The sequence below is a fragment of the Ciconia boyciana genome, chromosome 24 (assembly GCF_034638445.1).
Source record: "Ciconia boyciana chromosome 24, ASM3463844v1, whole genome shotgun sequence".
Lineage (NCBI taxonomy): Eukaryota > Metazoa > Chordata > Aves > Ciconiiformes > Ciconiidae > Ciconia > Ciconia boyciana.
The window spans coordinates 2,438,797-2,463,659 of NC_132957.1; the positions used below are offsets into that span (position 1 = coordinate 2,438,797).

At 57.3% G+C, this 24,863-nt stretch overlaps 1 protein-coding gene across 4 annotated transcripts; it reads left to right on the forward strand.

The window, feature by feature from the left end:
- On the forward strand, positions 1-23,968 carry NRTN (neurturin). Of its 4 annotated transcripts, none has more exons than XR_012039597.1 (4): positions 161-292; positions 16,905-17,151; positions 18,925-19,527; positions 20,388-23,968. XR_012039597.1 is itself a non-coding variant. In XM_072845471.1 (4 exons), the coding sequence occupies exons 3-4, from the start codon at positions 16,932-16,934 to the stop codon at positions 19,371-19,373; spliced, it is 669 nt and encodes a 222-aa protein (XP_072701572.1). In that variant the 5' UTR covers positions 165-292; positions 8,407-8,818; positions 16,905-16,931; the 3' UTR covers positions 19,374-23,968. The 4 variants fall into 4 exon arrangements, 3 of the variants coding, with proteins under 3 accessions (XP_072701573.1, XP_072701571.1, XP_072701572.1); XM_072845471.1 differs by adding an exon at positions 8,407-8,818 and having other exon boundaries at positions 165-292; positions 18,925-23,968; XM_072845472.1 differs by having other exon boundaries at positions 1-292; positions 16,996-17,151; positions 18,925-23,968.
- Positions 23,969-24,863: the final 895 nt, after the last annotated feature.

Sequence of the window (24,863 nt, forward strand, 5' to 3'; positions counted from 1 at the left end):
CGGCAGCGGCACCGGAGCTCGGGACCGGGCGGAGGCGGGGCCGGGCGGGGCGGGGGAACCGGCGGCTCCAAACCCGCCCCCCGCCGCGGGGAGGAGGCGGTGGCCGAGCCCCCCCCCCCGAGCCGAGCCGAGCCGAGCCGTGCTCCAGCCGCGCCGCGCCGAGCCCAGCCGTGCCAGACCCGAGCCGTGCCGAGCCGCTCCGCCTCTCGCCCATGGCGGGCCCCGGCCCCACGCGTGTCCCGGCCCCGGCACGGAGCCGCCGCTGAGCGCTGCGCACCGGCCCGGCGTCCAGGTAAGCCCCGCGGGCGGCCCCGGCCCCCGGCTCGGGAGCGGCGGCCCCGAGCACCTGCCCGCGCCCGGGACGGGTCCTGCCCCTCGCCCGGCGCAGCGGGGCCGGGGGTCGGCGCCGGGGGTCCCGGCCGAGCCCCTGTCCTCCGGGGGGACCCGGCCGAGCGCGGCCCCGCGGTGCCCGGCCCCGGCCCCGGGCTTCGCCGCTTTTTATTTCCCCCTCCTGGGGCCGCGCGTCCCGTCCGAGCCCGGCGGGGTCGGATGCTGTCACCCCGCAAACGGGGCAGAACCGGGTCCTTTGGGCTTCCCGGGAGGATGCGAGGAGGGGGGAGAGCCGGGATCCGGCCCCCGCCACCCACCTCCCGCTCGGTGTCGGGGCGGCCTTTGCGGCTGCCGGAGGAGTTTGCTTCATACTTGGAGACCGTCCCGCCACGCAGAAACACAAACACGGCGAGGGACGGCTCAGGGTGCAGTTTGTTCACAGGAGAGGAGGGAAAATGCGTCCTGTCTAAATATTAGCTTAAGAAACGGAAGGATCTACGGCAGGGCTCTGTCTGCATCTGCAACCCCGTCACCTTCTCCCGGCTCCAGCCGCCAGCTTTCGGCTGCCGCCGAGCTGTGGTAACCATATCCAGAGCTTTGCAGGGGCTGGGAGGCGAATTTCACCCCGGAGTCGAGGGAGGGAATTTCCCACTCTTGCTGCGGTCTGTACGAAGGCTTTAAAAAAACAACCTAGACCTCGGATATCTTTATTGCACATATATGGTAGCTTGTAGCCAGCACTGATTTAAATCCTATCGTTGCTTCAGGAGCCAATCCACAATTAGGCGCTGGGTCGAGGGCATGGTTTATCACAGCAGGAGAAGGGACTGACGGCTGTCGGAAGCAGCGTGTGAGTCCTGGACGTGTGCTGAAGTCCCAGGTCTGAAGCCAGGATCATCTGTGGATCCCAAATTCAGACTCTCATGTTCGTGGATGCTCCTAGATTTAATGGCAGAAGCTGCCGAGATGCTGCATGGCACAGGACAGAGAAATCAAGCAGGGAAGGGGGGGGTGGTGTCTCTGTGCAAGATTTTAGGAGGCTTGAGCACTTGTTTTTGGCTTTTTTTGCTGCTGGTTTTAACTGGGCCTTTGGTTCAGCCCCAAACCTACCCGCTATGGCACTGACTCCAGGTTGCGAAGCAGAGCTGGCGATGCTGCGCCTGAGATGTGCTCTGGGCTGTGGCAGTGCCCTGGTGTGAGCATCCTCGGTGTCACCACGCAGCTGCCCGGCAGCCGGCAGCAAGCTGCGGGCTCGTCCTGTGCCTCCATCCCCAGCAGGTCCAGGGCTGGGCTGGCGGGGGAACGAGACTTTCCTACATTTCTACATCTCAAGTTTTTAAATAGCGCTGGATCTCGAAGTGCTGGCTCAGTCCTGGTCCAGCTCGTGTCTTGCCTGGAGGAAGGAGCAGAGGAGGTGCAGCGCATCCCGATGCCGATGCCAGCTGCAGGCGCCCCGGGGGATGCCGGGCTGTCCCTCCTGCTTTGCAGTCAGTCTGTGCGCGGTTGTAGCTACTTCGCAGCAGGATTCGGCGCCAGGGCCAGGCTCCTCCTGGGCTGTGTGGCCACAGGATTTGCAAGGGCAAGGGGAAAGTCCAGCATCTTTCAGGCCTCGTGACATCCAGCAGCAAGGCTGTCAGTAAGATGAGCTGGTCCAGTCTGCTGTGACACAGCCGGGGGGGACATGCAGGTCCTGGCACTGCTCCGGTGTCCCTTCTCCCTGGGACGTGGGCACCTCTGGGTGCCTGTGCTAAGGGATGGCTGGGTGGTGCTGGGTGCTGGAGCAGGCCTGGCTGCGGCTGCGCTGGGTGCCCTCCCACGGTGCAGACGTGAATCACAGCTCTCCACTCGGAGATCGCCGGCCATCTCCCTGCTCTCCCCATGAAACGCCCTAGGAGGGGCTGCCGTTGGGCTGCTCTCCTATGGCCGTGCCAGCCTCGGGGGCTCCCGGGCATGCTTTTAAGGTTGATTTCTACCTTTGGGGGGACTGCAAGGGAGGATCTAAGATTTGAAACATCCACTTTTTGAGCTCAAGGTACTTTTCATGTGGCCCTAAACACAGCCCAGCCGGTAGCGTGGCCAGAGCAGGTGTCACCTTGGCTGTCCCCAGCACAGCGTGCCATGCACGTGCCTGCTGCGCTGGCATTCAGCACGCAGAGCAGATAGCTTCCCTTCCAGGAGAGCCCCATCCTGTGACATGCTGAGCCATGACGTGCCCACGCAGGGGTGGGCTTGGGGGGTCACGAAGAGCCGTCAGTGGCCTCTGGATGTCAGCGCCTTCCTACAGAGCATCTCACAGTACCCGGGGGGCTGAGCCTCGGTGGAGAGGGAGATGCTGAGAGGAGGGAGGCTCCAGGGGCCCCGCATGGGTGCCCGTTGCAGGAGGTGCAGTAGCACAGCTCAGGACTGGTGTGTGTTTTACTGGTGTGGTTTTTTTCCCCTGGTGCCACAGGCAATTTCATTACTGGTCTAAGCTAAAGCACATGTGCACAATCCCGCTTCCAGGACCCTTGCTAAGCCCGGCCGCGGCAGCAGCATGTGATCCCGCGCTGGCGGCTCCCAGGGCTCAGCGTGCGTAGGGAGGGGGTGAGGACCCGGCTACCAGCCAGCCCCTCTGTTCCCACCGTGCCAGGGATCACTTGGCATCCCAGGAGTGCTGCTGCAGCGATGCGGCCATGGGGTGGACTGGTCCCTTGGTCAGGGTGAGCCGTCTGCTCCAGCTCCACCGTTAGCTGGTTGGACTGGAGAAATCACACCCAACGCAGCTTTTTCTAGGGTTTGGCCAGTTTGGAGTAGTCTTTCCCCATTAAATTTGGAGGAGAGGAAGAGAAACCCAAACTTGCTCCCTCCTGGTTGTGCCGGGCATGGTGCGGAGATGCTCTCGTGTGAAGGAGCATCCTGAGAGCGTAGAAACGAAGCAACCCCCTCTGCGATCGCCCTGGGAAGGGAAATGCCACAAGCAGTTTTGTTCCCATTGCTTCTTCGTCACGAAACCCGAAACGGGCTCACTTTGTAACTCAACATCCAAAGAGCTAAATTGAAACAATCTATTTGCCATCGCGTTGTTCTCGAACGATGACAAAAAAGCATTTCCTTCCACAGCTGTTCAAAGGCCGCGTCGCCCGCATGTCAGTCCCCTAATAAGAAATGTCAGTTGCATCAACGCTGGTTTTCGTGAAGTGTTTTGATTTTGATGGAACCACTTTTTTTTTTTTTTTCCAGCAGAAAAGGTTTCCTTTGAACTTTGTCCAAACCAAGTGTATAAGGGGATGGATGGTGGCTGCCGGGAGGGAGGCAGGGCAGCCCTGCCTGGCCCTCGTAGGGGAAAGGCAGCACTCCAAGGGGCCGGCATCCCCACACAGCCCCAGCGCAGCAGGAGATGTCCCAGGAGGGGAAGTTCCCCCTTTAGCATCACTCCCAGGCTGCAATAATCCAAGGCGCGAGTTGCATTTTTCACTATTTCAGCAGCTTTTTTGCAGTGCAGGAACCTGGCTGCATGATGCTTTGGGCAGGGCAATAAATCCCATCCGTGAGCTCTCCTGGGCGATGCCCGGTGCTGAGCAAGGATCATTCATGAGCAGGGTCTGGGCTTGCAGGGTTTGCTGTAATGGGGCTCTGCGCTTTAGGGAGCCCCTCCATTTCATCTTGGCCTGTTTTTTCCCAGGCCGCAGCAGAGGGGCAAGGTGGTTGTAAGCCTCCCTAGTCCTTCCCAGGGAGAAAAATGTGTCCCCGAAGGAACCAAATGAATGCCAATTTTCAAAGCCTATTTAAAGCAAGCAACCAGGCCAGGATTTGGGGGATGGATAGAGCAAACAGCCATCATCGGGGGCTCCTGGGGGCTGGGAAGGGCTGGGAGCCCACCACCCTTGCAGTCTCCAGGCCATGGCAGCTCCAGGGGCAGCTGGGCACCAACAAACACATTTTGGTCGAGTCCTGGGGGTGAGAACCACTTTTGCCCCATCTTTGCCATCTCTGGGTCTCGCTCGTGATGGCAGAGCTGTTTGCAAAAGCACCAAACGCTTGCATCGCTGACCAGGCCACGGGCTTCTGCACGGCTTGTGGTGGCTTTTTTGCCTTTAATAATGTTGGTTTTGGCTGTGCTCTGACGGAGCTGACTAGGAGCATGGGGTGTTTTTATTGCTGGCTGTTGTTGCTCCCTGACCGTCCCCTATAAATCACCGGGGCCATTGGACTTGGTGATGGCTGCTGGTGGCCGAGGACCTCTTGGCACCATAAAATGAGGCAGAGCCCCCAGTCCTGCTGCCCCGGGCAGCCTCGTGCTACTGAGCACAGGGCTGCAAGCCAAAATCCCGAATCCCTGTGGAGTCCATCCCAGTGGCCGTGGTCCCCAGGCAGCTCTGGGCTGCAGCCAGCAGAGCTGTGCCAGCAGGAATGGGCAGGGGATGGTCCCAGCAAAGTGCTGGAGCAGCCTTCTGGGTTTTCCCTTTCTGCTGCCTTCCCCGTCACAGGCAGGGATGCCGTGCCCTTGTGCAACACAGGGACCAAAGCCAGCCAAAACCTTGGGTATGAACCAAAACATCTTCATCCCCTCAAGCAGGCGCTGCATCCCACCTGGGGACACCAGTCCCCTCCCTCCAGGGTGTCCCTGAGGAAAGGCTCGCCTCTGATTTAATAGGGCAGCTCTGTCTTCGTTAAGTGGTGCTGGCTTATTAAGAGCACATTTTTGAGGCTTAGCAGCTCCATGGAGCTGTCTGGGAGGGACAGTGCCAGCGGTGGAGCTGCCACACGTGGCAGGAGGATGCGGGAGGCGGCCACTGGCAGCAATGCTCCACCAAGCCGAGCTGGGCCGGGTGCCGGGGACATCGCCCCGCTGCCCCGAACCGGGGGGGCTGGGGGGTGCGGGATGTGACGTGCCTGTTTAGTGCTCCAAGTTTGGGGCGGGCAAAGGAGAGGCTGGAAGGACCCAGCCAGGATTTGGGTGGCACGAGCCCGCTGAGCACGGCGGAGGAAGGACGCGTGGGCATGAAGGGACGGTGATGTCTGGCTGTGCCTTAGCAAAGCATCGCTTGCTGTAGCATCTCCCTGGCAGAGGACTGATGGGGAGGAGAGGGGGTCTGGCCCCCTGCCTGTCTCCAAGAGCAGGTCTGAGGACGATTGATCTTTTCCATCCGCAAGCACAGGCACAGGAGCTGCGGTGGGACAGGCTACGCCGGCCATGGGCGATGGAGGAGAGGTGGCATCGGCACACCAGCCCGGGGCTCCTCGCCGGGACGGGGACAACAGCGGGGTGTAGGGTTTGGCCGTGCCTGCTGGCTCTGCCCCCGCAGGCAGCGAGAGAGGAGATGCGCAGCAATCCATCTTCTTGCTGGAGCTCTTCCTCCAGCCGCTGTTATCTTCCAGCAGCGCTTTCTTTAATTTCCTGTTGCTCCAAGCAGTGCTGGCAGGTCCCACCGCAGCATCTGGGCTGGGAAAGGTGGAAAACTGGCAGAAAAGGGGCAGATTGTCCCTGCCCACGTTGTCCCACGGTCCTGCCCTCACCTTGCTGCCGGTGTCAGCTCCTCCACAGGAGCACGGGCAGGATTTGAGCGGCCACGCTCCGGTTGCAAATAGCATTTTATGGCAGTGCAGAGCACCGCACCATCAGCTGGGGGCAGGAAAAATACTCCCTATCTCTTATCCACAAGCTCGATCGGATCCCAGCTGGAGTCACAGCAGACGGCAGTGCGGCAGGGAAGGGCAGTGTTGCCACAGCTCTCCCGCACACCAACGTCCTGGGTGTGATCAGAGGGCTCAGAAGGCAAAATGTTGCTTTTTTTTGGAAGCTGCGTGGCTCTGCCATGTGAAAGCCTCTGGTCCGTGAGGGCATCCCAGGTGGGTTTTCCGACGGCGACAGGAAAGCTCGGGGGACTTGACCGTCTGCATCGGCGTGATGCTGCGGCACCATATTGGCATCTCTGCATGCGAAGGTCCAGGTCACTCTGCCCTGCCGCCTTCTGGAGACCCTCCAGCTATTCCCGTCATCTCCAGCCCTCTTTGTCCCAAGCATCTCCCAGTTTTGAACTTCCTCCACCCAAAATCTCCATTCCCAGCCCAATGCTGTTGCTGTCTCAGGAGGAATTTCTCATTTGTTCGCTCTGGAGCAGCACTAAGTGGTTCAATATGTCGGCGGTTGCTGCTGGAGTCGGACAGTAAATGCTAATGGGATATTAGTCTGTGCACCGTCCAAAACCCACTGGAAGGATTTAGTGCAAATTGGATTTGCAAACCTCTCTCGGGTCTCTCTGCCCTTAGCAAAGCGCTGTAATCCCCGGCGGGCGCCTTGACAAGCCGGCTCCTTCTGTGCAAAAAGAAATATATAGGGACAAGGGCAGTGAAGGTACGGGGGATTTCCCACTGCTGGGCTGGAGGTGGCATCGGCATCACCTGCGCTTCTTGGTCTGGCTGCTGTTGGGGGATGCTGTTGAGGGGTGCTGATGGGTGCTCATCCCTCACGGGGCACCCAGGGGCTGTAACTCCGCTGTCCTGCCCCCGGCACGGCTCATTTCTGGCTCAGCCTGTCCTGCTCACAGGGATGCTGAGTTAGTGCAGGATCTGTTTCTCTGGGCATGAGAACAGGAGTTATTAAGGTGGGAGCTGAAGGGACACCAGCGCACCAGAGACACGCGGAAAAGCCAGAGGTGGCCCCTCTGCTCCCTGAAAAATGCGTGCACCCTGGAAAAATGGGGAATTAATACATGGAGTCCTTCAAGGGCATTCGTCCCTCCCAGGGCATTTTTGCAGAGGGGAAACTGAGGCACGCTGCGGCACGGTGACCCCCCCTGGGGATTTGGGGGGGGTGGAGCGTGCCGTGACACCGGCCAAATCCACAAAGAAGGAAAACCCTGCAAAACAGGGAAGGCAAAAGTGGCCAAAGCCGCTGTGTGGGAGGAGGTGATGCTTTTATGGCAGCCCTCTTGCCCTCCTGCCTCTGTCGTGTTTTGCCCTCCTGGATCCCACTGAGGGCTTTTCTTTTCTTGGGAAAAAAGGAGATTTTGCCCCCAGCGCATCCGTGGCAGCTCACAGATACCAGCGGTGTTGAAACCAGCCCAGAGGAAAGCACATCTGGGGCCTGGGCTTCGTCTCGCTGCCAAAATTTAAGCTTTTAACCCTATTTCCCGAGGCACTGGGATTGTTCAAACAAGCCACAGTAATTAGTTTCCTCCGACAAACCACCCCTTTTTGGCATCGCAGGGTTATTTAGTGCATGGGGGGTGGTTTGTTACTCCGGAAAAAAAAAATTGATGTTCAGACTTCAGGTTTCGGCATGAGTGGGAAATTTGGGGCTGGAGAAACGGTGTTGGATGGTGGATGAAGCTGGGTGCCCGGCGCTGGGGGGGTCTTGCTTGTGGGGCTTTTTTGGCTGGAGTTACCCCTGATTTCCTGCAAGGTTACAGAAACCGTCCTGGGTTTGGTGGGATTTCAAGTCATATATTTTATTTTCTCTGCCCATTTTCACAGGGATTTGGCTGCATCAGTGGGGTTTTTTGCAGTTTTTATTCCCACCTCGTTCCCCGTTACGGCGTTATTTCACATCATGCCACGAGCCACGCTCCTGCTCCAGCTGACACGCCGAGCAATACGCTCCTGAAGCATTTTCTCATAATTTTATCTCTAATTACTCATCTCTTATCATAAAGGGCGGCTCTTGCTGCTGCTTGAACTGTCTGAATCAGCTTATAACGGTTTTTGGGTTGCTATAGCCTTGCTGACCTTGGCGAAGCAGTCGCACCTCGTCAGGGTCAGCAGGGACATGCAGCCGCTGGGCTAGGGACTGCCATGGGCTGGGGACCACGAGCTGGGGACCACGCTGCCCATGTCCAACCAGCTAGGATTTTTAAATGCTTTGGCTGATTTTTAGATAGGAAGAGGAATAGAGATCCCCAAAATGTGATGGTGCCAATGATTTTTTGCAGAACTGGGGGGGTGAGGAGTGCTGGGGTGCAGGTCTTGGCCAGGTGCCCCCACACCTCCGTGCAGGCACCGTGCGGGTGTCCCTGCGCTGGCCAGGCAGGGTGAACACTGCAGTGAGTCGTGCTGCATTTAAACCGCTTTTTTTTTTAATGCTGATTTATATTGCAGCTGCGTATCTGCCTCCGTTGTGCCCCGGCGAGCGACAGAGAGAGCAGCACGGACGGAATTGGCAGGCTGGGAGACGAGGGCAGTCGAGGCTGGAGGAAAAGCAGCGTCTTTATTTGCCCTCGCAGGGATCAGCCAAGCCCGGCCAGGGCTGAGCTGGCCCCAAGGGGGGGATGTGGCAGGACACCGCGGCAGAAATCACCACGCCACCATGCTTGGGTCCGCGTCTGCGGCGGGATTCCTCCCCGCCAGGCGCCCACCGCGTATCCCTTGTTAATTAATGACATGAAAGCCCGCGCAGGACCTCCGGGGAAGGAATCAAAGGCGCCGGCGCTTCCTCCCAGGGCACAGATGCATCCCGCGGGGCTGCCTGCCTCCCCACAGCCCCGTGCCGAGCCGGGGCACACGCCAGACGGTGAGAGCAGAAATCCTGCGGAAGGGATGGGAGACGGTGAGATCGGCCGGCACCATCCCGGCATCCGGCTTGCGAGGACTCCTTGGAGGAGTCCAGCCCCAAAATGGGTCTGAGTGGGGCTGGCTCTGCTCCTGGAGGGCTGAGGGAAGGCGAGTGGGTTGTGGCCCCAGGGTTTCTGGTTTGGGGGCACTGCCGTGGAGCAGTGCCAGGCGCTGCACAGGGCACTGGCGCTGGGTTTTCCATCCCGGCGATTTTTAGCTGCTGTCCATGCAAGCCAGCATGGCTCGGGGCAGCAGGGTGCTCTGCCCCGCCGTGCGCTTCAAGGTGCCCCTTGGCCATGGCACAAATTGGGATTTTCCTCCCCTGTGCTCCATCCCCTCCTGGAAGAGCTCCCAAACCCCCTCGCTGGCAGCACCCATCGGCACCAGGGGCTCCCCCAGCTCAGGGACACAGGACAGGGCATGTCCTCCTTGGCGCACGGCTCTGGCCGTGCCATGGGGGCTGCGGGGGTCCTGTGCCTCCTCGCTCCCAGCTCTACGGCCCACGGGGAGGAGATGCCCTTTGGTGAGGCACATCGCTGGGGGTGCCTAGGGATGCGGGGTGTGTGTACGGCACGGATAAGTTAACGTACCCAAAATTCCTCCACCTCCTGGTGCCATCTCCGGTGCTCAGCCTGGCTGCCGCTGAGATGGTTTGGCTCCCTGAAGTCCGAAACGAGGGAAATGGTGGGAATATGGATGGAGCCAAGAGCAGGGCTGCTCCGTCTGATGGCAACTACCTGGTCTCAGCTCAGCAGGGCTGGAGAGCTGTGCCCCAACCTTGCTGCTCGCATTGAGACGCAGCGTCCCGGCCACAGCAAAGCCATGAAATCTTCCTTCTCCAGCCACGACCTCGAGCATGGCGTGGCCATCACCCCCGCATCTCCTGCAGCACCGCGGGGTGCACGTGCCCCTAGCAAACCCTTCAGCTGTGTCACACAGGCTTGGTGACGACTTATTTTTCTTATTATTTTTATCGTGATGATGGGGTGGTGTAGTTTTTTGGGTTTTTTTTTGCCCAGCTGTTTGGAGAGATGTAAACCAAACCCGCCGTAATTCAGCCCGAACGTAAATGTCATGTCAGCGTGGGAACGGCGCAGCTTGCCGCTGGTTGGCGTGTTCTGCCGAGGGGCTCCCCACACCGCCAGGAATGCTGATGCTTCCCTCGCCCGGCCACAGCCCCTTCTCCCCCTTCGCCATCCTGCGGGTCCAAGACTGGCTCCGCCGCTGCCATTTCCTCGCTGGGGCCGTGCTGAGCAGCTGTAGCCAGGAGGGGCTTTGGCGGTCTCCCCAAAAGGCTTTCCCGGAGGAGCTGGGCTGTGGCGGGGAGCCCAGGGATGAGGGTCTGGCTTGTTTGCGGTCAGCCCTTTGGGAGACGACTGGGGGAAGCTGGGGCTGCGGGAAGAGCTTTGGAGTTTCTCGCGTTGGGCTGGTTTTCACTTAGGCAAAGCAGAACCATGTGTCCCGCGCTCGGCTCTGGTTTTGCTTACGGGGGAGCGGGGAGAGCTGGGAAGGGGAAGAAGGCAGCGCAGGGACGAGCCAGCGCTGCGGGGCCGTGGCATGCACCGTGGCCATCACTGCTTTTGGCATTCAAAGCGCGGGGCTGTGCCGCCGTGCTGGGGCGGGAGAGCTGCCGGCGAGGATGCGGGTGCCGCTGCGCCATGTCCCCAGCCAAGGGGATGTCTGCACTGAAACGGTGGCACTCCGTGTCCCCGGAGCAACCTCCAGAGCGGAGCTGGAGATGGGGACGTTGTCTTTCTTCCCCTCCTTTATGCACTCACTTACTCTCAAAAGAGCAGGAAAATCCAACAGTTCAACTCCGATCAGGATTTGGGGCTTTTTTCCTTTCAACACTCCCCACTTTGGGGCCAGTTTTGCCATTCTGGGGCTGGTTATTCCCTGGGGCATTGGCCATCCCGCTGCAGGCTCTGGTACTCTCAGTGCAGCATCCACCCCGGTCAGGGGTATCAGACACACCGATGCCCTTCGGGGGGGTTCAGTTCCCCAAAAACCATGTCAGGAGCTTGCACTAAGTTTTGGGGAAAGTCTGCCCAGGCGGTCTCTCCGCCACCCCGTTCCCCCCGGGAGCGGCCGACCGTTCTCAGAGCAGGACTAGGCGTTGAGCTGGAGGCTGCTGCTGGAGGAGCTGCTTTTCAGCAGCCCCTGGAGCTGCTTTACCATGAGCCTGGATGGAAATTGTTTAATTCCTGCGGGGTGAGTCATGAGGAGCTGGGATTTCAAAGCAGCTTGGCTCCCATGTAAGGCACTAAAGTAAACATTGTGTGGCAGGTGGAAGCTCTCTCTGATGTCCCATCAAGGTCTTCATCTTTCCAAGTGTTTCATGTTGCCAAAAAAACCTCGGCCACTCTGTGGCCTCATCCATTCTTGCAGCGTGGCTGGGGCGGAGCGCTTGAAAATAATGAATCAATGCCCGGAAGCATGAATCGACTGAAAATGTATGACACTTTTACAATATAATGTCTTTTGGGTTCTCTGCTTTCTGGGCTTTGAAGCATCAGGAGTGAAAGTTTTCACATCTCCTTCCCCCTCCAGCAAGGAGGATTTAGGGTAAAAAAAAAAAAACCTAAACTTCTCCTTTTCCCCCCTCATCTTGTGACTCCAGGAGCTGAGGCTTTAAGGAGTCAGCAGATGTCGGAAACAAATCCTAAGAGTCCGCTTGAAAAATTGGAAATGGCTGAGAAAAAAATTGCTATGAGAAAAACCGAGAGCATGAAAAGTGAGGGGAGTCCAAGAAGCCCAAAATGCTCTGTTTTTGTGAGCGAAGGTGATGCATCTGATGGATTGCTGCTTTTTGATTTAGCAGGAAAAGGCAGCGGAAATGCCGACACTTGGGAGCTGAAGCGAAGAAAAATAGAAATGTGGCTCGATTTTTGCTGAACAGCGAGGGTAATCAAGCCTTGGAAAAGTTTACTTAGGGCTGTGGGGTGGATTTGTTGGATCCGCTTTGAAAATAAAGACGAGAGGCACGAGGAGCTCATGGAGGGTTTTGGGGAGGATCTGCAGCGGCGGGGGGAGCCAAGATAATCAACTCGTTCCCTCCAGACTAAGCGATGGGAGTTGGCTGTGCTGCTATTTGTTGTTTTTCCTTAAGATTTCCAATTCTTCAGGACACGGAGTGGTTTTTCCTCTGCCTGGAAAGCAGTGAGCCCCGGCAGGAGCCGGTTGCAGTGGGGATGAGAGTGGGGCAGGTGGTGGTGGAGGAGGCTGCCAGAGCAAAGGCTTTATGCCGGAGCCGTTTTAGTGCTGGGCTCCTGCAAAACGGGGCTGGTTTGGGGGCTGTCCGGCAGGGAAGGGTCTTCTCCTGCAGGACTGAGTTTCCTGCTTGGCAGCAGGCACAGCGCGGCTAGACAGTTGTGATCGCATTAATGGATTATCAGGAAAATGCAGGAAAATAGGGAGCTTTTGGGCTGATCTCCAGAAGAAAAGCTGAGCGCAAACTTTGGCCTTTCATCAAGCCAGGGAGGATTCCTGGGTCCCTCCCCAGGACATAACGTGGCTGCGAGCGCCCAGACCCCACCCGCAAACCTGGGGCACGGCTGTGGTGTGGCTTCCGTGGATGTATTTTGGGGCTGGAGTAAATCCACAGGCGCAGCCTGTGGCAGAGGGTGACTGGTAAAGCTGTGATGGCTCCGTGGGTTTTAGGTCCCAGAGACGCGTGGTAAGAGTCTGGAGAAAAGGAGGCTGAGGGGAGACCTCATCGCTCTCTACAACTACCTGGAAGGAGGGTGTGGAGAGGTGGGGTCGGTCTCTTCTCCCAGGTAACAAGTGATAGGATGAGAGGAAATGGCCTCAAGTTGTGCCAGGGGAGGTTTAGACTGGATATTAGGAAATTTTACTTCACTGAAAGGGTTGTCCAGCACTGGAACAGGCTGCCCAGGGAAGGGGTTGAGTCCCCATCCCTGGAAGTATTAAAACACGTTTGGATGAGGTGCTTAGGGACATGGTGCAGTGGTGGGCTTGGTAGGGTTAGGTTTATGGTTGGACTCGATGATCTTAAAGGTCTTTTCCAACCTATACGATTCTGTGATTCTGTGTGATCCTGTGGGGTGCCCGGCACAGCTGTACTTGCCTGTTTGCCCTGTGAAAAGAGGGATTTTTGTGCTGGCAGAGGAGGCTGTGCGAGGACCAGGCATCCTCGGGTGAGACTGCACCCCTCTGCGAGCTGTCCTGCCCCCTACGCTCCCCATCAGTCCCTTGGCACACCCTCACACCCACGTTTTTGCACCTACAGCTCCTGCAGCACCCCAAAGCCCAGGGTTTGCTGGGTTCCTCCATCCCCTCCAGAAGGAGGGGGCAAAGCTGGAGCAACCTTGTCCCCCCCTCCCGGCGTTTCGGCCACCAACCTCTGCCTTGTAACCAAATGCCATGGAACACGCTCTTCTTTTTACGAAATTGCTTTGAGCAAGAGGGAGGAGCCACCAGTGTGGATTTAATGGGCGATTTTCCAGGTCTGGGCGCCAGTCGGGGTACCCTGAGTGGCAGGGCTGCCTCCCAGCCCTGGGGACAGGGGATATCCATCCTGCTGTGCCGAGCCCGGAGCTGGCAACACAGGGAGACGGCTGCACCTTTGCCTTGTGGAGTAGGTGCGATGAGACCGGAGCAAAGAGCAGCAGCAGCAGGACTCGGCAGCGGCCGTGCCCAGCACCGCCTGGTCCGGGCTGGGAAGACCCTGGTGTTTTCTTGCTGGAGGCTCACTGGGCCAGCAGGAGCAAGACTTGGCCACATCAACACTCAGACTCAGACTAGATATGAGGAACAAATTTTTTACAATGAGGGTGTTGAGACACTGGCCCAGGTTGCCCAGAGAGGTGGTGGATGCCCCATCCCTGGAAACATTCAAGGTCAGGTTGGACGGGGCTCTGAGCAACCTGCTCTGGTTGAAGATGGCCCTGCTCTTGCAAGGGGGTTGGGCTAGGTGACCTTTAAAGGTCCCTTCCAACCCAAACCACTCTATGTGTCTATGATTCTATGAACACTTGCTCCACCAGATGCTAAGCAATAGCCATAGGCAACTTTTTCACAGCAGCCTGGCATTGCCGGCAAACACGCGTGGTGTGGAGGTTTGGCCCTGGGTCCCCTTCCCCGCGGGAGCCCGGCACCGCTCAGCATGGCCGGAGCTGTCCTCAGGTCTCGCCAGCTGCCAGCTTTGCCCATTTCAGCTCCTTGCAAATGCTTTGCACGCTCCTGTGCAAACCACCGCCTCCGGGCAGCTCGGGGTGCATGGCGCATCCCGGGACACGGGCACCTTTGGGTGCAGGTCTGCGCCTGGGGAGGTTTTGGGGATGGGGGATGCAGGATGGGGCTGAGCCAGCGGGACTGTACCCGATCTGTCTAAACAGAGCGGCGGGAGAACCCCGCAGCGCTGCCTGCAGCGGCAGGTCCAGGGGAGCACGTCAAACCCCTTGTGATTATTTGTTGTTGCTGGGAGTGGGTTTAAAATACGTGGAAACCAGAAAGACGGGAGGGCACAGCTCGAGCATCATCCCAGGTGAGTCACGGCTGCAATTCCTGTGTGCGTGTGTGTTTTTCCTTTCCCCCCACCCTGAACTGCAGCTTTCCCCGCAGGTTGGCACATGTGGTCTGTGGCTTTTTAGAGCAAAAGAAACTGAAGGCAAAGCCTGGAATAATTTTTTTTATTATTGTTTTGCACGTTGGAGCTGGGGTTTTAGCCTTTCAAAAGGTCACCAGCGAGGGGGTGGGGGCTAAAATTACTGGCTGCCGAAATAGGAGGCTTTTTTATGGGACGTGCAGCGAGGCTGAAACCGCTCTCCTAAAATTTTATAGGCTTGCAATAAGCCAGAGGCCCTTCCTCAGGTGGACGGATCGCGTGTCGCAGCCTTGCTCCATCGCAGCCCTTCCCTCCCCGGCACAAGGCAAAGGGGGCTGAGCCCCCCGGGAGCAGCTTGGGAGGCGATGATGCAGGTTGAGCTCTAGGTCGTGTGTGACCCCATTGCTGGTTGTCCACCGCAGTATTCACCTCCCAAAATGCCCAGACATCAGCTGCCGAAAGCTGCGTGTCCTCCCGGACAGCCAACCGCTGCCGTCCAACATATCACCGCAAGCGGGGTCCCTTCCCCACCTCCAAAACCCCTGCCGTCTGCTTCACCTGAGGCTGCTGTTTCTTCACGACTCCTTCATTCCCCAAATTTTGCAAGCTGTCCAAGAACGAACTGCAATTTTCTTGGTCCTTCACCATTTAGCACCTATCCCCGCTGCCTTGCTGGGAACCATTTGATGCCGATGAGCATTTTTGGTGCCTGTTCCCCGCTCCTGCTCGTATCTCAGAGGAGAAATCTGGCACCTAATTACGATGATGAACGTAGATGCAAACACACCCGGCGGCCTCCATCACCCTTCCCGTGCCTGCAGGACAGGGAGACCGGCTCAGCCTTGGCTCCGCGGGAGGAGAGGCGGCAGCAGACGGGGACGGCACCGTCCCCTTCCCGGTGCTCCCAATGCTCCCCACCAGCCGGCTGCGAACTCTCGACCCGACGCACGTTTTGCTGCCGGTGCTTATCGGCACGGTGTCTCGGCCAGCTCCGCCGCTTTGTACCCCGGCGGGATTTCATGATCTTGCCTCCTTATATGGTGAAACTATTCTTTTTCTAGCTTGGCATTGTTTATAGCCCAGTTGAAAATATTTAGACTCTGGCTGGGTTCTACAATTATCTTGTAACCTACAAGGCATATAATTACTGTTAGTTAATGTGCAATTATCTGCATCCTGTAAAATAAAGGGTTGCTGGCGATGAGGCAGCGTTCACAGCCCTTCTTGTTTTCTACAATAACAGTAAAAGCGAACCTGTCAAATTCTATTTTAAAATAAATATTTTTTCCCCCCGGTAAATTCTATTTGGCAAATATTGCTAAACTGGGGTTGAGTTTTTTCTTTTTTCCTTCTCTCTTTTTTTTTCCCCCCGTGGAAAATTTATTTAAAAAGGAGAAATGTTTGGAGTTTGCTAGGAGCTGAAATAAAAAAAGGGGCCAGGCGGCAGCTGCAAGTCCATGCTGCTTTCCAGAGCCTGTCTTTGAGGGGGATTTAATGGCTGACAGCCCATTGACAGGAGCACGGACCCCATTCCCCGCTGCCCTGCCCGGCTGCAGGGTCAGTTGTAAAATCCCACCAGATCCAATCTGCTTTGGATGGAGAAAATTGAATGGCGTAAGGTAAGGGCCTGGCTCGCCTGCGAGGGAAATGCCAGCGGGGGGGGTTATGCTTTGAGAAACTGCTGGGCTGCGACCCTGGATGATCTGCAGGGCCGAGGTGCCCGGTCCCACCGCAAGCCTTGCAGCCGTGCCGGGACGGTCCAGCCTCCCTGTTCATTTTTTCCTGAGGTCTTCATGATTTTGGCTGGTTTTGATGGAGCTGCCGTGTCGGTACGCTGGTGGGAGGGATCTGGGCTCCGGTTGAGCATCTGGGTGAGAGGATGGCAGGAGCAGACTCATGGTGCTCCGTGCACCTTGCTGAAGGACGGGGACATCAAACCACACCGGGGCTCTGCGAAGGAGCGGGGAGGATGATGGAGACGGGGGCTCCTTCCACTGCTCGCCAGGTCCCAAGGAGGGGATGTGCCAGGGGAAGAGGTGTCACAGGCTGGCATGGCATGAGTTTGCCCGTCCTTTACTCACAGCCACCCACTGCGATATCGGCCCCCGGCACAAGGAAATCTGGCCAGAGCAAGGGGAGGTGGATATCCACCTGCCCGGCCAGGCTGCGTGCTGTCAGGGATGCATTGGCTGAGGACACCGCCTTGTCCCCATTGCCACCACCGGCCCCAAGCCACCCTCGCCTGCTGTGGCAAATTTCCCCTTTGCAGCGCAGCCCTGGGCTGCACCGTATCTCCGTGCCTCAGTTTCGCTATTGCAACCAGACTCGGGAGGGCGGAGGGGACGAGATGGAGCCAAGGGGATGCTGGTGGTCCCATGGGAGATGGTCAGCCAGCCCAAGCCGCGGGGACGGGGGGAGGGAAGAGGGGGCCACGGGCAAAGGCCACGTAATAAGGATATTTGTTTTGCCTGTTTTGCAGAGTTTCAATGTTCTGACTTGCTCTAAGATGAAGGTATGGAAGTTTGCAGCCATTGCATCGATGCTCCTCAGTTCCATGTTATCCATTTTAGTTTGTAGAGACATGTTCAACGGAAGCCGGAAATACAGCCCCTTGCCTTCCTCGCCGTCTTCCTCACGGGCATCCTCCTTCTCCTCCTCCTCGCTGCCGGTGGCTCCGCGGAGATCCCCACGGGCCCTGCAACACCACAGCTCGCTGCTCTCCCAGTGTAAGCCGCTGCGCCTCTGCCCCGGGGCCACCGTCCCTCCCGCGGGACCCGGCCCCACACCCCCAGCGGGGCACGCTTTTGGCTCGCAAGCAAAGCCCGACGCAGCCTGGCGGGTTTATTCCCCGTTTGCTTTCCCCGCCACCCTCTCTTGCTTCTGTGCATCCCCTTTATGAGTGCTTAAAGAGGAGCTTGGGGCACAGCAGGGAGGGCTCGGGGCGGCGAGCGGGGGGTCCTGCAAAAACGCAGCCGCTGGGCACCAAACATAGGGAAACCGAATGCAAACAGCTCATCTTAATGGAAAGAAGCTGCTTTTTTAGCTCCAAAAGGCTTTTTTAAAAATTTTTTTTCTATTTCTGCACTATTTTTACAAATGCAAAATGTCAAACGGGAGCTGAAAACAAGGGGGAACGGCTCCGCTCTGCGGGGAGGCAGCGACTTCCCCCGCAGCGCCGCTCGCCCCTTCACGCTGGCAGCGTGCTGAAAATCTCCGGCATGTTTGTTTTGATTCCAAACCAGAATAACTTCTTTTTGGGTTGAAATTTGGAAATCGATGACAAGCTGTCAAATTACACTTTCCTCTGTCTTTCCTGTGCCTCCCCCGCGCTGAGCTGGACTAACCCTGGCTTTAGGGTTAGGACAAAGGGACTTGGACGTTGCCAGTGGCGGTTGGGGACAGTTTGCATGTTGGCTGCTGGCCTGGGGGACGGTCCTTCCACCCAGGCCATAGGGAAACAGTGCGAGTATTGAATTTATTGGTGTTTCTCCCCAGTCCCATTGAGCTTTTCTGCAGCATCATCTTTTGGTCAGGATCAGGTGGTTTTTCCACTTTTTTTTTTTTTCTTTTTTGCACATCGGGGTGATGCCACCAAGGAGCAGCACTGGCATCTTTAATTCCTGCCTGGGTGCAGGCGCTTCATCCTTTCGCTATCCCAACCACGGTGCCAGCGTCTGGCCGTGCCGGAGAAGCACGGCTGTCCCGTTCCCCAGCCGCAGCCATCTGGAAACCATGAGCATGGCAGGAGTTAATTGTGGATTGGTTTTTTCCCCCCCCTAAATAGTTAACTTTTAAGTATGCACTTGATTTTGTGCAGTGGAAGGGGCTGCTTGGGACAGCTCCAGGCAGGGGAGAGCTGGTAGGGAGAAAAAAAGAAAATAAGGCAGAAGAGGGAAAGGGGAGTGAAGGGTTTGGGGTTTTTTCGCCCTGCCGCCTTCCTGCCCTCGCGGCTGGGGTGCCTTGGCTGCGGCATCCCCCCCGCACCCACCCTGAGGCTCCCAAGGCCACGGGGATCTCTGGCCCTGGGGTTTGGGTTTTAAAGCCTTCGGGCACCTCATGCACATCTCAAAGACGGCTTCTGGGAGACGCTGTGGTTTGGCCACACGTTGTCGGGCTGCGGGGCTGAATTTTGCAATTTTTGCAATTGCTGCTGGGCACGGAGGGAGCCGGCAGCCAGCACCGGGGGACGGCCACCGCCCCGGGGGACCTCCATCCTGGGGGACATCCACCCACCTAAGGGACGTCTATCCCGGGGGACATTCACCTGCCCCAGGGGATCCCCATCCTGGGGGACATCCACCTGGCATGGGGGACCTCCAACCTGGAGGACAGCCACCAGCCCCAGGGGACCTTCATCCTGGGGGACATCCACCCGCCGCAAGGGACCTCCACCCACCTGGCCAGGGGGACGTCCACCTGCCCCAGGGGACCGCCACCCGCTCCGGGGAATGTTCACCACCCCGGGGGACACCCGCTAACGTCCGCCCCTTCTGTTGCAGACAGCAGCTTGTTGGAGAGCTACACGGAGGGGGAGATCCGGCAGCTGATCTCGGCGCTGGTGGAGCGCTACAGCCAGGCCATGAACTCGGGCGGCCACGAGCTGCAGCTCTTCCCCCGGGCGGGCAGCCGCAGGAAGCGCGCCCGCGCCCGCCACAAACCCTGCGCCCTGAAGGAGCTGGAGGTCAGCGTCAGCGAGCTGGGCCTGGGCTACGAGTCGGACGAGACGGTGCTTTTCCGCTACTGCAGCGGCACCTGCGAGGCGGCCGTCCGGAGCTACGACCTCTCGCTGAAGAGCATGAGGAGCAGGAGGAGGATCAAGAAGGAGAAGGTCCGGGCTCGACCCTGCTGCCGGCCGCTGGCCTACGACGACGATGTCTCCTTCCTGGACGCCTACAATCGCTACTACACCGTCAACGAGCTCTCGGCCAAGGAGTGCGGCTGCGTGTGAAGGGCCGGGGCCCCCCCCAGGAGGAGCGGGCGGGAGAGGCGATGCCCCGGCCCCAGAACCCCGCTGGCCGCCGGGCAGAGGGACCGGGGGCTGCGGCAGGGGGAGAGGGACGGGCCCCAGACCTCTGGCTGGAGGAGGAGAGACTGAGCTGCTGGTGCGTCCCTTGGCGTTACCGTCCCGCTCGCTGCGCAGGACTAGAGACGTGGCTGTCAGTGCCAGTGGAGGCTGCACTTGTTGGAGCGGTGACAGCTGCTCGCGGCTGTTGTCCCCCCCCGGGGGTGGCCCAGGGGTCCCTGTCAGCCCCCCCGGCGGGTGACAGCGGGTGTGCAACATGCAGAGGGCATGTTCTACACTCGGGGTGCATGGCGTGCACGGGGCGCGTTACGTGCCGCACGTGCAGGTTGAGTTACCGCCAGACGGGGTGTTGCAAAGCAGGCGTCCCCTGCGCGGGGGGTGCCACACGCAGCAGAGGTGACGGGTGCGGGGCGTGCTGCGCGCGCCAGGCGTTACGCGGTGGGTGTGCTGCGCGCGCCAGTGCTTTGCACAGGCGGTGTGTCTGTGCACAGGGGGTGTTGTGCGGGTGCTGCTGCGTACGGCGTGGTGCCGGTGGTGCGTGGTACTGGACAGGGTGTGCTGCACGCACGGTGTGTGTTACGGGGTGCATTACAGGTGCGGGCTGCGCTAGGCGGCTGCGGGTGCCCCGTGCTGCCCCAGGATGGGGGCTGAGCCCTATGGTCTGTAGCTGCCCTGTGCAGGGGTTTCCCAGGGTTTCGTGACCACCGTGCTGGGGTCCCTGCACTGCCGGGGGCAATTCAGCACCCCAAATCCCCGTGTTTGGGAGCAGAGATACACCGACAGTGGTTTGCGCTCGGGGGAAAGCCTCTGGCTCCGCTCCCCGCGCCCGCTTGGGCCCCTTTGCCATCGCCTCGCTCCCTGCAGCCCCAGGCTTTTCTTCTTAAAACTCGCCATAAGCTGAAGTAACTGGATTAACCTCCTGTCCCCCCCTGCGGGCAGCTGGGCTGGAGACCTGCCACCGCCAGGGAGGTGACAGAGCCTCACGAGGCCACCAGCGAAGCCGTGGAGCTCGCCGCCCTCCGCCGGGTTTGCAGCGCGGGCAGGAGCATCCGCGGTTTGGCATCTCCCGAAAGCCGGACCGGCTCTCCCGGCCACGGCACGTGAGTATTGCCCATCGCCTCGGCGAGGCTTGAATCGTGCGGGAGAGGGGACTCAGGCCTGGCGTTTGGCTCTGGTTCGCATTTACAGCAGTGTCACTCTTGTTTACTCTGCGGAGAAATAAATGAGACCGCAGACTTTTGCATTCTCTGGGCAGGCTATATTTGTTGCCTGGGATTGATGGGTTTTCTCCCCTTGGCCCTCTTCCCAGAAAAAGCAAATCATAAACAGAAGGAGAATATTGGTGTCATGTCCTGGGCATTAACCAGCGCGAGGGAAAATGCTCTGCTTGCCGCCCCCGATCGCAACGGCGTCCCGGCTCCTCGGTCCAGCTAAACGGGGAAAAAAAATCCCATGCACCTCCATCCCAGCACGGTAGCGATGAGGAGGAGTGCTTGTACAGGTGACCACAGCAGCCGAGGGATGCTGCTGCAGGATTTCGGGGAGCGGGTCGGCATCCCCCGGGACAGGACAGCTCGGTTTGGGATGGGAGACAGCTCTCCCCCCCTGCATCGCGGGTGGGTGACCAGCAGCACTCCCGACCTCTGCAAAGGGCCAGGCTGGTGTTTTTTTCCTTGCTTTTCATCCAAATGCTGTTCTTGGCTGAGCGGAGCCAGGATGTAGTGAAGCAACATAAACACCATCCTTCAGCAGGGCTGGCCGTGCACCCGGCGTCCCCGGGAAAGCAGCTTGCACTCTGTAACACAGAGTTTTCCCCTCGCTGCTGGGCAAGGGAGAAGGCAGCCGTGGGCGCGGGGTGCGAAACCCGTCCGTGGGGCAACGCACGCGCTGGCGAACCGGCAAGGGCTGCCGAACCTGCACCCCAGGGATGCAAACGCTGCTGGGACCAGACAAACTCGAGCCACGCTGCAAGTGCACGGAGCTCCCAAAACAGCCTTGCAAGGTGCTACAGCACCGGGAGGGAGGGTTTGCACCACTGGGTTTGGATGGAAATTAAAAAGATGGCCCACAATAAGCAGCTGGGGGAAGCGCAGTGGGAGCAGGATGGGGACAGCAGATGGGCAGCCGTCAGCGTGATCCGCACCGTCCTCACGGCAGATAAGCAGCTCACTCTTGACTTTAAAAAAAAAAAAGAGCACCCAAATCTAATAATAATAACTACACTCTCAAGGACTTGGGTGCTTTCCAGTTCTCACTACTATAAAACTAAAATTATTTTTGTTGCAGAAGCCTCCAGTAAAAAAAAAAAAAACCCTACAGAACTAGAGCAATAAAGCAAGGTAAGGTGTTGCAGAAGCAGTGCAGGACCAGGCACCGTGGGGGGAGGATTGGCAGCAGGGCTTCCCGGAGCTGCCTCCGCTTGCATTACCCTGAGCCCAAGGAGGTGGCTGGGAGATGTCGGAGCTGTTGCATTTCCCCAAGTAGCTGTTTGCACCCTGGCTTGGGAAATTTTTTTGCAATATCTAGGGATTTAGGGCGCCTTGATTTGCAGGCACCCAGCGGAGTGCGTGAGTGGGCTGATGGCTCTCCCGGCCCAAGGGGACCCTGCTCTCACCAGGGTCTTGCTGGGAGCAGCAGGGAGGCGAGGGGGCTCGGGAGCAGGCGGAGGGTGCCTGGGCACCCCAGACGCACTCTCATACTGTCCAGCTGCAAAACACCCCCGGGTGCACCCAGGCACAGCGCAAATCCAGCTTGCAACCCCCAAAATCCAGGCACGCCGGGGGAAAAAAAAACCAAACACCCCGATGCAATGTGTGTGTTACAAACCAACGTGAATAGCTCCAATTAATCTTTTTTTTCTCTTTTTTTTTTTTTTCTTTCACCCTGCCAGCAGCTGAGCACCGGCCTATGCAGAGGTGTAGAGCACACTGCGCCTGCTTAATTTTTTTGGGTGCAGCTGGATTGCAGCTGGGATTTGCAAACAAAAGTCCCTGACCAGGTCTCAGGGTTAGCTGGGGCATCACGGCCGTGGCCGAAGGATGGCTTTGCTTGCATGTCTTCTTTCGTGCGTCTTACTCGGGGCCCGTCTTCTGCATGAAGCTCCTTCGGCTCCGCTGCTGGAGCGTTGCTCGACCCATGCCATCCTGCACCGCTTCGCTGCCGCCTGGGCATGGAAATGTGGTTCCAATCGAAAGGCTGATATTTCCCTAATGCTTTCCATTTCTACAGCCCTCTCTGCTGTAATAGGAGCTGGAGCTGTCCGGAAGAATGTCTACAATGCAGAAAGGGCAAAAAAGGATGGAAAATTCCCTACTCAAAGCTACAGCAAAATCTCATCTGGCTCCTTCCTCATCATCCCATGCGTTATTTAATGTTAATAATAATAAACAGTGTGCAACATCTGTCGGGGGGGTGGTTTTTAGGTTGGGGTTTTTTTGCAGCTTGCCTATCTGTTGCTGCAGCTTTGCAGTTTGCAGCGGCATCGCTCCCCAGGAGACGAGGGTGTTTCAGAGTGTTTGAAAAATCAGGAGGTTTGGAAACATGAGGAGATGTTTAAACCTATTCTGGTGGTTGTGACAGCGCAAAATATGAGTGTTATGTTATCCCGGCTCTCCAACAATGAGTTATGGGACGTTTCATTGTGTTTTACTATACACATCTATATACGTACGCGCCTGTGTTTGTGTAACGCTGGCCGGTGCAGGAGGCGGCCGAAGCGCGGCGGCTCCGGCTCTGGCTCGGATCCAGCCGTCACTCGCATCGGTTGGGATCCCATTTGCTGACATGGTCTCACTCCTGATTTGGTATCTGTGAGGGGGAAATGGGTCTAACATCATTGTTTCCACTCGATGAAAGCACTGGCAAAGGGAGCGTTCCATATTTAAACAGGTCCAGAAACTTGCTGGGAAGAAATCACTTTCCCAGTTTATCAAGACAAATTATTTTTCGGCGGTATTCAAAACCTCAGCCTTCCTCCCTTCGTAAATAGGGCTACCACATGTTTTCGTTCTTGGTTAAACAAGGCGTAGCCTCAAACTTGAGGCCCAAGAGGAGGGGAGAAAAAAAAAAAAAAGGAAAAAAAAGGAAAAAAAGGAGACTTGTTTCACCGCTGTCGGCGGGAGCAGGGTGGGAGCGCACGGTCCAGCCTGCGGCTCCGCTCGGCACCATCCGGATAAACCCATTTCCCTTCCGGTATTGTCGGGTCTGACCGACCATCTGCAGAAGTTGATGCAATGCATCTATATTTTAGATACTCTCTATTTATTCAAAGTAACTTATGTTATTTATTTAGATACCATAGTGTGCCATCTACGTAATGCGTTCTTTCTCTCTCTCCTTTTTTTTTTTTTTAAATTTTATTTATTGATCCAAATGGTGCCAAGTGCAGTTTACATTTATTACATTTTTACCATTTATTCTGAATGTTGGGAAAAAAAAATGCAGTATGATATCTTTTTTTTTTAAACAAACATAAACTCGGGTGTGATGCTGTTACATACTCACGACAAAGTGAAAATAAAAGGAGGATTATATTGATTTCGCTCTGGTTATCGTCTTTCACTGCTGCCTACGGGTAAGCGATGGCAGAGTGATGTTACGTCCCCAACCTGGGGACGGGGATGGCCAGGGAAATGGGACATTTGGCTTTTCTTTTGGGAGAGCAGAGAGGGCCAAAGGATGGCAGGAGCTTGGCTTTATTTTCCTATTTCCTGCAGAAACCTCCATGCACACCTGCAAACAGCCCCATTGCTTTCACTTTCATCTCCTACAAAACTATATTTACGCAAACCAATGATTTCAGACGTTACCAAGACCTGGGTCGTGGCCTGCCTGGGTCTGGGCTGGTTTAGCCACAGAAATAATCATCTTTGCCCCCTTCTTGTAAAGGCACTTCCAATTGGGTTGGCTCCAAGACATGCCAATTCTGGCAAAATCAGATTAAAAAAAAAGACAAGAAAAAGCAAGGTTTTGATACGGTCAGCCAGAAAAAAAGTTTCAGTTGCTCATCTGGAAGCAGTGCTGAGGTTAGAAAACATATTTTATTTTATAGGGAAAACATCTCAAAGCCAGCAGCAGGCATTGGCCGGGGTTTTGTTGCTCTTCTTATTAGGATGATTATGGTGGTTAATATTTTGTTTTGGGTGAAATGTTGTAATTTGAAAGCCCAGCCAAGTTCAGGGCGAAAACACATTTCAAAGCTGTGGAAAATGGAAGCGTTGGCACCAACGCTGCCACCGCACACGCACCAGTCCCACCCCAGCTCCTTCTCCCTGCTACTGGTTTCCAGTAGCTCCGCAGGGGACAAAAGCCAGAGGTGACCTGCTGTTTAAGTCCCATTTTAGCACACGTTAACCCAATTTAACAGACGTTGACCCCTTTAAACGTGCATTGCCCCCATTTAACGTGCCACCTCCC

Excerpts from the sequence above, each read along its gene's own strand:
- NRTN (XM_072845470.1), top strand. The coding sequence starts at position 16,932 with ATGAAGGTATGGAAGTTTGCAGCCATTGCATCGATGCTCCTCAGTTCC. Across the intron at positions 17,152-18,924 it reads CAGCTCGCTGCTCTCCCAGT|ACAGCAGCTTGTTGGAGAGC; the intron begins GTAAGCCGCTGC and ends CTTCTGTTGCAG.